The sequence below is a fragment of the Panthera onca genome, chromosome A2, assembly GCF_046562875.1.
Source record: "Panthera onca isolate mPanOnc1 chromosome A2, mPanOnc1 haplotype 2, whole genome shotgun sequence".
Lineage (NCBI taxonomy): Eukaryota > Metazoa > Chordata > Mammalia > Carnivora > Felidae > Panthera > Panthera onca.
In genome coordinates this window covers 21,378,645-21,390,781 of record NC_138340.1, presented here as the reverse complement: position 1 = coordinate 21,390,781, position 12,137 = coordinate 21,378,645, and the positions used below count along the sequence as shown (strand labels likewise).

Below are 12,137 nucleotides of genomic sequence, written 5' to 3'. Positions count from 1 at the left end.
TTTCTGAGGTACCACAATGCCGTTCTCCAAAGTGGTTGCACCATTTTACTTTCCTACCAGCAGTCCACAAGAGTTCTGGTTTCTCTACAACCTCAGCAGCTCCTGTGATTTTCTACTTTTCTCATTCTAGCCATCCTAGTGGATGTGAAATGCTGAGTGTAGTCTGGGTTTGCATTTCTCTGATGACCAATGACATAGAGTCCCTTCCCATAAGCTTCTTGACCATTTGTATTTCTTCCCTCAAGAAATGTCTGTTAAGCCCTTTTCCCGTTTTTTAATTGAGTTTTTTGTAGTTTTGTTGTTGAGGTCTAAGAGTTCTTTCTATTTTCTGGACACTAGCTCCTTATCAGAGATATGATTTACGAATATTTCTTCCCATGCTATATACTTTGGTTTTTTTGCTTTTTTTTTTTTTTAAGTTTATTTATTTGTTTTGAAAGAGAGACAGAGTAACATGAGCAGGGGAGGGGCAGAGAGAGGGGGAGAGAGAGAGGGAGAGGGAGAGGGGAGGGGAGGGGAGGGGAGGGGAGAATTCCAAGCAGGCTCCACACTGGCAGTGTAGAGCCAGACACGGAGCTCGAACTCACAAACTGTGAGATCATGACCTGAGCCAAAATCCAGAGTCAGATACTTAACAGACTGAGCCACCCAGGTGCCCTGGCTTTTTACTTTCTTGATAATGTCCAGTTATACACAAAAGTTTTTAATGTTGATGAAAGCCAATTTATCTTTTTTTTTTTTTTTCTTATGTTGCTTGTACTTTTGGTGTCCTATCTAAGAATCCTGTGCCAAATCCAAGTTCATGATGACATATGGCTATGTTTTTTTCTAGGAGTTTTATAATTTTAGCGCTTGTATCTAGGTTGCTGATTTATTTTTAAATTTTTAAATTTTCTTTTATTGTGAAATATCTATGACATAGAATTTGACATTTTGAACCATTTTTAAGCATACAATTTAGTGGCCTTAACTACACTCACAATGTTGTGCAACCATCACCACTATCTTCCAAAACCCTTTCATTGCTCCAAGCAAACTCTGTGCTCATTAAGCAATAGTCTCCCATTCCTCCCGTTCCCAGGCCCTGGTAACCTCTAATCTACTTTCCGTCTCTAGGAGTTTACCTGTTCTAGATAAGTTAATCATACAATATTTGTCCTTTTGTGTCTTGCTTATTTCATTCAGCATGTTTTCAAGGTTCACCCATGTCATAGCATGTGTCAGTACTTCACTCCTTTTAATGGCTTTATAATATTCCATTGTATGTGTATATTATATTTTGTTTATTCATCTGCTAATGGACATTGAGGTTGTTTCCACTTTTAGGCCAGTGTGAATAATGCTGCTCTAAACACTGGTGAGCAAATAACCTGTTTGAGTCTTACTTTTCAGTTCTTCGAGATATTTACCTAGGAGTGAGATTCCCAGGTTGTGTGATGATTCTATGTTTAACTTCTGAGGAACCTGCCATTCCTTTTGAGTTAATTTTATGGGGTGTGAGGAGTGCTGTAATAAATTAGAAGCCTATTTTCACTCAGGGTGAAGACAAATATTTGTCCCAGGAGAAACCCATGGTCACTGGCCCCTTGAAGTCACCAGCAAGTCTGAAAGTCCACACCTCCAAGCTGGACGTGAGCAATACTGCAGAATCACTAGCCACGATCAGTAGAGTGAATATTGACATCCTACCTTCAGAAAGGAGGGACTCACTGAAAGATGGCTTAGTTCGGGAGAATGAGCTAGAAGGTAAATGTGGTATTTCTCAAGTGAAGGAGAAGCTGCAGGATGGCACAAAGCCCAGCACTCACCCCAGAAACCTGATTCCCACATGGTCCTCTGGTGATGTTGCTGGGGGAAGGAATGACCGACTGAATCCTCTGCAACCCCTAAACACAGACCAAAAGCCAAAAGACCAGGTGAGTGATATGCATGAGGTGTTGGTTTCAGAGAGATGACTGGAAAGTGCAGTTATGAAGGTGTGGCTCGTGTTGTTTGTCCTGTTCTAGTTGGTGTTTTGGGAAAGTTAGTTACTCTGTGTACCAGTTTAAACATTCCACAAACTGGGGTGCTTGGGTGGCTCAGTCAGTTAAGCATCTGACTTTGGCTCAGGTCATGATCTTGTGGCTCGTGAGTTTGAGCCCCATTTTGGGCTCTATGTGGACAGCTCAGAGCCTGGAACCTGCTCTGGATTCTGTGTCTCCCTTTCTCTCTGCCCCTCCCCTGCTCACTCTCTGTCTCTCTCTCCTTCAAAAATAAATAAACATTAAAAAAAATTTCTTTTTAAATAAACATTACACAAACTAAAGGATAGGACCCAGGGCTTCTTAGATCCCTTCTGTGCCCTGGCATAGGGTATTTGGTGGAAGCAGGGTACTTGTATGTTTTGTCCCATTTTTTTGTCACTCTTCCGTAGGCCTCCACATGGATGGGTAGTTCCAACAAGTAGGTAACATCACATTTCTTCTTGCTCTTGAAAAGTTAGTGATTGATCTCATTTCTTAAGAATAAAAAAATATATATATATGTATTGGAACCAAAGGGGAAAGAAAAGAAGGAGAAAAGCAAATGAGCAAAAGGATTTTGATACTAAGAGACTGTTCTGAGTAAATTTAAAGGTTAACTTTTACTTGAATTTGGAAAGAAGCCCGAGTTAAATGAAGCATGGCAATAGCTGAGGATTAGAGAGAAAGAACATTTGGTGAACTTTACGTTTTTATATGTAAAATATTCTAAAAATATATTTAAGTTGTATATTAACTGTTTTTATACTATGCTAAATATATTTGATATCATTTTTATATAGATATATAAAACTATTTTATACATTTATATTCAAATGTTTCTAATAAAATTTTATTTTTGTGGAAAAGCCCACGTGTAATGCTCTTGTCACTTAAAGTCATTAGACAGAAGTCTTAAGCTTTCTTTGGACACTGGGATTCTTAGTATTTTGTAGATAAAATTATGTGTTCTGCTTGGCTCTCAAATTATATTCAGGTATACTTCTTTCATTTTTTTCTAATTTCACAGTACTAATTCAGTGATTTTTAGTCTGTTTATAGAGTTATACAATCATACTGTCTAATTCCCAAACATTTTTTGTAATGTTTATTTTCTCTTTTGAGAGACCGAGAGCGTGCATGCAAGCAGGAGCAGGGGAGGAGGGGCAGAGGGAGAGAGAGAGTCCCAAGCAGGCCCCACACTCAGCATGGAGCCCAGCTAGGGGCTTAATCCCACCACCATGAGATTGTGACCTGAGCCGAAATCAAGAGTCAGAGGCTTAATGGACTGAGCCACCCAACTGCCCCAGAACATTTTTATAGCCTCAAAAATAAACCCTATACCCACTAATAGTCACTCTCTAGCCCCTGCAACCATTATTTGTATGGATTTGCTTATTCTGAGCATTTCATGTACAGGCATACTTCAGAGATATTGCGGGTTCAATTACAGATCATTGCAATAAAGCAAACATTGCAGTACCGGGTGTCACATGAAATTTTTGGTTTCCTGGTGCATGTAAGAGTTATGTTTACATTATAGTCTAACCATCATCTGAGCTTTCAGGAAATCATAATCTTTTTGCTGGTGGAGGGTCCTACCTCAATGCTGATGAGTGCTGACCAATGCCGTAGGTGCTGAAGGGTAAGGGTGACTGTGGCAATTTCTTTAAGACAGCAGTGAAGTTTTTGATATATTGGTTGACCCTTCCTTTTCCTTGAACACTTAGAAGCCATTGTAGTGTTAGTAATTGGCCTAATTTTCATATCGTTGTGTCTCAGGGAGTTAGAAGTCCCAAGAAGATGGAGAGAGGTGGGGGAATGGCCAGTAGGTGGAGCAATCATAACACACGCATTTATCAGTTAAGTTCTCCATCTTTTATGGGCACAATTTGTGGTGCACCAAAACAACTACAATAGTAACACCACAGATCACAGATCACCATAACAACTATTGTACTATTGAACATTTGAAACATTGTGAGAATTACCAAAACATGACAGAGTCAGAAAGCAAGAAAAGGCCGTTGGAAAGAATGGTGCCGGTAGACTTGGTCATTGCAGAGCTACCACAGACTTTCCGTTTGTAAAAAATACAGTATCTGTGAAGCGCAATTAAGTGGAGTATAATGAAATGAGGTAGGCCTAGAAATAGGATCATAAATTTAGGGACTTTTGTGTCTGGCGTCTTTTACTTAGCATAATGTTTTCAAGATTTCTTCATGTTGTAGCATATACCAGTATTTCATTCCTTTTTAAATTGCCAAATAAATTCGCTGTATGTATATACCATGTTTTATTTGTTCATTCATCAGTTGATGAACATTTGGGTTGTTTTCAGTTTTTGGTTACTATGGGTGATTCTGTTATGAACATTCTTATACATAAGTTTTTGTGTGGACGTACGTTTTCAGTTCTCTTGGGTATGTATCTAAGAGTGGAATTGCAGGGTCTTACGTATGCTAATTCTACGTTTAACTTTTTGAGGAACTCTAAAACTATTTTCCAAAGCAACTGCATCATTTTACTTCCCAACAATATACAAGAGTTGCAGTTTCTCCACATCCTCACTAATTCTTGGTATTTTCTGTTTTGTATTATTTTTTTCCTAGCTTATCTTAGTGAGTGTGAAGTGGTATCTTAACAGTGGTTTTGATTTGCATCTCCCTAATGACTAACTGTGTTCAGCATCTTTTCATGTGCTTATTGGCCTTCTGTATACCTACTTTGGAGAAGTACTGTTTCAGATCCTTTGCCCACTTTTTAATTGGTTTATTCATCTTTTTATTGTTGAATTGTAAGAGTTCTTTATTCTAGATGTCAGTCCCTTACCAGGTATAAGATTTGAAGATATTATTTCCCTTTCTGTGAGTTCTCTTCATTTTCTCGATGGTATCCTTTGAAGCACAAGAGTTTGTAATTTTGATGCAGTCCGGTTTTGTCTATTTTTTCTTTTGTCACTTGTGCTTTTGGTGTTATGGATACCTATCCCTATGTTTTCTTCTAAGAGTGTATAGTTTTAGCTCTTACATTTAAGTCTGTGACCCATTTGAGTTAAATTTTTGTGTATGGTGTGAAGAAGGGGTCCAGCTTCATGCTTTCGTATGAATATCAGCTTGTCTTAGCACCATTCATTAAAAGATTATTCTTTCTCCATTGAATTGTCTGGGCATTCTTGTTGAAAATCAATAGACTATAAATGTAATGGCTTATTTCTAGACTCTTAGTTCTGTTCTGTTGATCTGTATGTCTGCCCCCTGTCAGTAACACAGTCTTAATTATTGTAGAGAAGTTGAAGTCTTTCAACTTTCTTTTTTAAATGTTTATTTTCGGGAAAGAGAGTGTGCACACATGTGTGCACATATGCAGGGGAGGGACAGAGACAGAGGGAGACAGAGGATCCAAAGCAGGCTATGTGCTGAGAGCAGATAACCCAATACAGGGCTCAAACTCATGAACCATGAGACCATGACCTGAGCTGAAGTCAGTCACTTAACTGACTGGGGCACCCAGTCACCCCCAACTTTATTATTATTTCTTAGTATTGTTTTGGCTATTTGGGGTCCTTTGCATTTCCATTTTAAGACCAGCTTGTTAATTTCTGCAAAATGGGCTGAGATTTCAATAGGCATTGAATCTGTAGATCATTTCCACAGTATTGCTATCTTAATATTTAAGTCTTACAGTCCATTAACATGAGATGTCTTTCTATTTATTTAGGTCTTTAACAGACTTTTTGCTGTTTAGTATTCAAGCCTTGCACTTCTTTTATTAAATTCATTTTTAAATATTTTATTCCTTTTGATACTACTATAAATGGAGTTGTCTTAATTTTATCTTCATAGTGTTCTTTGCTTGTGTATAGAAATACAGTTGATTTTTGCATATCGGCCCTATGTCCTACAACCTTGAACTCATCTATTCTCTATTGGTTCTAATAATTTTTTTTTTTTTTAATTTTTTTTTTCAACGTTTTTAATTTATTTTTGGGACAGAGAGAGACAGAGCATGAATGGGGGAGGGGCAGAGAGAGAGGGAGACACAGAATCGGAAACAGGCTCCAGGCTCCGAGCCATCAGCCCAGAGCCTGACGCGGGGCTCGAACTCACGGACCGCGAGATCGTGACCTGGCTGAAGTCGGACACTTAACCGACTGCGCCACCCAGGCGCCCCCTAATAATTTTTTTTTTAATGTTTATTTTGAGAGAGAGTGCAAGCAGGTGAGGGGCAGAGAGAGAGGGAGAGAGAGAATCCTAAGCAGGCTCTGTGCCGCCAGCACAGAGCCCGATACCAGGCTTGATCTCACAAACCGTGAGATTATGACCTGAGCCAAAATCAAGAGTTGGATGCTTAACGGACTGAGCCACCCAGACCCCCTTTAATAATTTTTTTATAATGAACTATAGGATTTTCTGAATATAATATCATATTATCTGAAAATGGAGATGGTTTTATTTCTTCTTTTCAGATGTGGTTGCCTTTATTTCTTTTTCTTGCCTAACTGCCCTGGCTAGAACCTCCAGTATGGTATTGAGTAGAAGTAGTGAAGGTGGACATCTTTGTCTTGTTCCTGATCACTATCTTTTTTTTACATATATCACACGGGTTTTTTGTTTCTCTGATAGAACTTCATGTCTAGCATTTCCTCTTTTTTGTTGTTGTTGTTGTTGTTACTGTTTTTATTGATAAAGGTAGAAGTTTTTTAGGACCAATTGGATTTCATTGAGAAATGAATTGCTTAAGTCATTTGTTCTGTCATTCTTGTATCTGTATAAACTTTATTTGAACATCCTGTACTTATCAGCAGAGAAAAATTTATTTCACTGTCCAGAATTATATCACTATTTATTATCAGGGTCTCCTTGTTCAGCCAGCTTATTGTATAATATTGTAAACATGTAATCATTTGCTATATTTTTTGTATAATGTTACATGGACTCGAAATAATAAATTTACAAATTATTTTCTTACAGGAGTTGTTAGTTTGTGTTTGGCAGAGAACCTAAATGGTAGATGATAATGACTCTTAGAAAGCAACCTCAGGGCGGGACTCCTGGGTGGTGGGACTTGGTTAAGTGTCTGCCTCTTGATTTTGGCTCAGGTCATGATCTCATGGTTTGTGAGTTCAAGCCCCATGTTGGGCTCTGTGCTGACAGCATGGAGCCTGCTTGGGATTCATTCTCTCTCTCTCTCTCTCTCTCTCTCTCTCTGCCTTCCCCTGCTCTCTGTCTCTCAATAAATAAATAAATAACCATAAAAATTTTTTTTAAAAAAGCAACCTCACCTTGTATTAACATTGCATTTTTTGTTTTTCTTTCTAAAATGTACCACACAGGGGCTCTTGATAAAAATGTGCTGCTTGAATGAGATTCAATTACCAGTGTCCATCTGTCAGATGTTCTGATAGTTAAAAATTGTTTAAGAAGTAAACATAAAGGGCACCTGGGTGGTTCAGTTGGTTGAGCATCGGATTCTTGATTTCAGTTGGGGTCATGATCCCAAGGTTGTGGGATTGAGCCCTGCTTTGGGCTCCACACTCAGCATGGAGCCTGCTGGGGATTTGAGGATTCTCTGTCTCTCTCTCTCTCTCTCTCTCTCTTTCTCTCTCTCTCTCTCTTTCTCTCTCTCTCTTTCTCTGCTTCTCTTCCCTGCTTGTGCATACTCTCCCTGTCTCTCTCTTAAAAAAAAAAAAAAATGGAGAAAAAAGAAACGTAAAAATCTATTTTATTTTAATAATTTGTATGCATTTGTTTCTAAAACCAGCTATCCAAATAAAATACTAAGTCCTTTGTGATCTTTATAACTTAGAAGGTAATTTACCTTATCATCACTACTGCTAGGAATAGCTCCTGTTTTTTGAGCATCTAGTATGTCCTAGACAGAGTCCTAAGTACTTGAATGCACCATCTCCTCCAGCCTGCTTCAGTCAGGCAGTGTGTGTGAGGCATTATACCGCTTTATCGAGGAGGAAACTGAGGTTCAGGAGTATTAAGTTTCTCAGATAGGATTCCATTTGACTCCAAACCCAGTGCTGTTTTCTTGGTGCTTTTTAGGGTGTATCCAAATAACTGATATTTACTTGGGAAGTATGTATATATTAAATTGGATTTCACTTAAAACGTTTCCTAGTTTTCCGAATACAAATCTTATTAAAAGTTATGAAAAGAAGTATTTTTTTAAAACATGAATCGAACGTCAGTAGTTTGGGTTAATAACAATCTGAGTAATGTAATTAAAATAATTACTTACTTTTATTTGGGAAAAGAGGAAAAAAAGCCAGAAAATGTGGATAACCAATGTCAGCATTTTGTCTTTGCCTGTCCACACTGCAAATGAGCATTCATTTTGATAAAGACACTCATTTCCATTTATAATTTTAAAATAGTTTGGTCACTTGGAAGTTCAAGACTATCTCATTATTCTGTTTTCTTTTTTGTTTGTTTAATTTCATTATTCTTAAGGATCAAGTTGCTGGTGAATGTGTTCTAGAAAAACCAGACAGGACCAACCCAGGTTTACAGCCACACAGCTCCGGGTCTGAGCCTTCCCTCTCTCGACAACGACGACAGAAGAAAAGAGAACACCCTGAACACAGTGGGGAAAGGACACAGGTCAGCGGAGATCTCTTTGAAGTAAGTCACTGTGCTGTTGCTTGGGAAATAGACTTTATTTAGAATGACTAACAGTTGCCAAAAAGATACATAAGAAATGCAGGGAACATATGGAGAGGGGTAGCAATGGTAAGATGCTAAATATTAGTTTTCAAATGTCAGTGAGTTGGAAACAGAGTAAAGCTCTTATCTTTTCCATCAAAAATGGACAAATCCTCTTGAGAGTTAAAGGAACAGGCTAACAAGAGTATTTCTCTGATCCCTCCTGTGTTATACTGATGAATAGTTTCTCCCTTATCTTCTGCATAGAATCATGTCTACACCTCATTTCTTTCACAAGCACCCTGTCTATAAGCTTCTCAGATGGTAATTCACTTTTGGCAGAGTTTCCTTCCAATAAAATGCAATGTTTTGAAGTTTTTGAGAGCAAATCACTGCCAAATACATAGGAGACTTACTGGTAGGGGAACTTTGGAAATGGTTGTATATGAAACTGATAATTCCCACCTCCCCTTTTTAATTATTTAAGTTCCAAGAGGCTCCTCCTCGACTTTTGCCTTCTCTTCCCACTATCGGAAAAACGGATATCACATTATCACAAAAAGATGCTGAAAATCAAAGTAAAGTGGTCATTGGGTCTACTGTGAGCTGTTCGAGCAGCAGGGAGGTGCCATCATCCAAGGTTTGTTGGAGTGTATATTGGATTCGTTTCAACCTTCTTATAAAACTTTTTCGTTATAAAAATCCTATATATATTGTGAAGTTTTCTGTTGAAACATCTTAGCCCTGCCTTTTGCCAAACAATGGAGGGGACAAATTTGTGATTCTCAGCAGAAGCTTTCATTGAAATGGACAGATTCTATAGTTCCAGGGATGGTTGCTTCCACTTAATTAAGGATACCAAAGTAGATTCTGAATGTAGGAAATGCAAAATTTTCCATTTACCCTTCCAAAAATGAGTACTTCCCAGAAATGAGTGTTCTGATCATTCTAGCTAGTAGTTGTAACCAGGATATGACTGGTTTCAAACACGTTCCTTTAAAGGCCTGTGGAAGGCCTGTCCTATAGTGCTGGATGATAATGTCACGCATTCCAGGTGTTCTAAAAATAGTAAGAAGGAATGAAAGTAACGGACTTTCTTTAAAAGGATCGACCATTATCAGCAAGAGAGAGGAGGCGACTAAAGCAGTCACAGGAAGAGGTGTTCCCCTCAGGTAAAGTTTTCTCTTTCCTTCATCTATTGGAAGTTGTTGGTATGGCTTATGGATGTAGCATTGGTTCTGATTGTGAGATGTGAAGTATTTTCAGCATCAGTGATCCATCTGGGAAACAGATTTGGGAGAATTTTTAAAATTTCTTGGTAAATCTTTAAAAAAATCAACATATGCGGCTGTTGGGTCTGGAACTTGTATTATCAGAGGAAAAGGATATTAAAAAGAGAGCAAGAGGGGTTTGAGTGGCATTAACTCCTGGGAGATTTCAGACAGGAAATGGAGTGAGTGTTCAGTTTGTTTCCATGTTCAGATTCTGCTGGTCAAAGAGTGGTATCTTCTCAGGAACAGAGAGAGGAAGCTGGGAGAATGGTGCTTCCCTGGGCTGAGGGCTGTGATCATTCTTATCGCTATCATCTAAAAACAGGACTAGCAGTTTCCATTTATTGAATGCTGACTATGTCTCAAGCATTATGGTAAACGTTTTAAGAGCATTGTCTCATCTCATGTTTACAGTAGCTGTCAAAGGCAGGCAGCATTATCTCCATTTTGCAGCTGAGGAAACTGAGGCTTGGAGGGCTTAAATAACTTGCCCAGGGTCACAGCACCGGTAGACCTAGAGCTGAGGTTTGAGCTGAGATGTCAGGTACCAGAGTGATGATGAATATGCTGTCTGAGGTACTTCTGGGCTGGCACTTGCTGGGGTATCTTTCATATATCCTGTGTAAAGCGCTCTTCTTTTGGGGCCAGCCCACTACAAACAACTGCTGGGGTGGTCACTTTTTCAGGCCCTTCAGTGAGGAGAGCTTCTCTGAGTGCATCAGGACCAGGGAAACCACCAGAGGAAGGCCAGCCCACCCCTAGCCGATGGTTGTCTTCTGACTGCTGTGCGGCTCAGGTATATTACATAGTCCTATGGAAAGGGGGGACGTGTCTATATCATCTGGCAAGCCTAATACAGTAAGCCTCATAACTGCCAGCTCCATTTATTTCTGGGACAGAACTGGCTTAAGTTCTGCCTTTTCACTTTTTTTTTTTTTTTTTTTTTTTTTTTTTGAGGAGAGCGAGAGCAAGGGAGAGGCAGAAGAAGAGAGAATTTTAAGCATGGATGTGGAGCCCAACACAGGGCTTGATCTCACAACTGTGAGATCGTGACCTGAGCTGAAATCAAGAGTCTAATGCTTAACTGACTGAGCCACCCAAGCACCCCACCTTTTCACTCTTGATAAGGAAAAGAACTGGTGAATAATAATTAAGAAGGTTATTTTTGTACCATTAAGGGAATGAGTTTTACAGGTGCTCTTATAAGCAGTTGGTAGGTTAGTTACTATCTTTCTTTAGGTAGTATTTAAAACAAGACTTTAAACGGCTTCCATTAGGCAACCTTTTGCTTATTCTGCTGTGTAACCAATATACCCACCTACCTGGCCAAATTTTAGTCTCACTTGCTTATTATCTTTGCTCAGTTTCCTGTTTGTGTCAGAGTTCATCACCTTCTCGCCTAGGGATGATGTAGGGGCAGCACCTAGTGGCTACATAGGTAATTGCAGGTTTCCAACCCATTTTCACTTTTTTGTGTATTGATACTTCAGGAAAAATGATCCATTTTTCTGTACTGCACTTTCTGACATTATTTCTAGGAGCATATCATTATTTTTAAAAACAGAAACTTCTTGCTCTTGAAAGTAAGGAAGATTTGTTTCTTTAACAATATTCTATGAATAAATTGTTTCACTAATTAACACAGTCTTCTCCATTGTCTAAAGTTTTAAGGTTTGTGTGTAATTAAGTCAAGTACTCCTTTAAAGTATTTTAACAAAGAGTCTCCAATATAAACTGAGGTTGCTTTTATTTATGTGGCATTTTTTCTAGTTTAAAATTCTTTAGAGCACCAGCCCTCTGTGTGGGAGTTGGAGTACCAGAACTGTTTGTCCACTCGCCTCTGGAAAGAAAATTTATTCATAGCTGAGACTTTCCAGGGCCTTGTAAAATTTCCCTTTAAGGTTCTTCATGGTTCACTTGTGTACTTTATAGGTGAACTGGGACATCATTTGGGGAAAGTAACTTCAATTTTTATATCATTAGATTGTCCGGTTAAATTGGATGTAGGTGTGTGTTGTATGTAGACATTGCATCTGAGAGTGGTGCATGCATTACATTCTGGTTGTGTTGTCATGTGGAATTGTGTTTTTCCAAACATTAATAGGAAAGGAAAGTCATCCACTGTCTCTCTGAGGATGAATTAAGTTCTTCTACAAGTTCAACTGATAAATCAGATGGGGATTCCAAAGAACGGTATGTTCTTGTTTTTCTGT

The 12,137-nt window shown here is 38.7% G+C and overlaps 1 protein-coding gene across 11 annotated transcripts in view; it reads left to right on the top strand.

Moving 5' to 3' along the window:
* The window catches only part of NEK4 (NIMA related kinase 4), a 50,666-nt gene that overhangs the window by 7,858 nt on the left and 30,671 nt on the right, over positions 1 to 12,137 (top strand). For 10 of the 11 annotated variants that reach the window (XR_009609691.3, XM_060631266.3, XM_078443014.2 and 7 more), the window contains 6 exons: positions 1,539 to 1,916; positions 8,462 to 8,632; positions 9,141 to 9,293; positions 9,759 to 9,825; positions 10,611 to 10,720; positions 12,029 to 12,117. Coding sequence is in view for 10 of the 11 variants with exons in the window: in XM_060631266.3 (XP_060487249.2) it covers positions 1,539 to 1,916; positions 8,462 to 8,632; positions 9,141 to 9,293; positions 9,759 to 9,825; positions 10,611 to 10,720; positions 12,029 to 12,117 (968 nt within the window). In the remaining variant the exon portion in view is untranslated. The remainder of the gene's footprint in view (positions 1 to 1,538; positions 1,917 to 8,461; positions 8,633 to 9,140; positions 9,294 to 9,758; positions 9,826 to 10,610; positions 10,721 to 12,028; positions 12,118 to 12,137) is intronic. The other variant, XM_060631272.3, reaches the window with a different exon arrangement.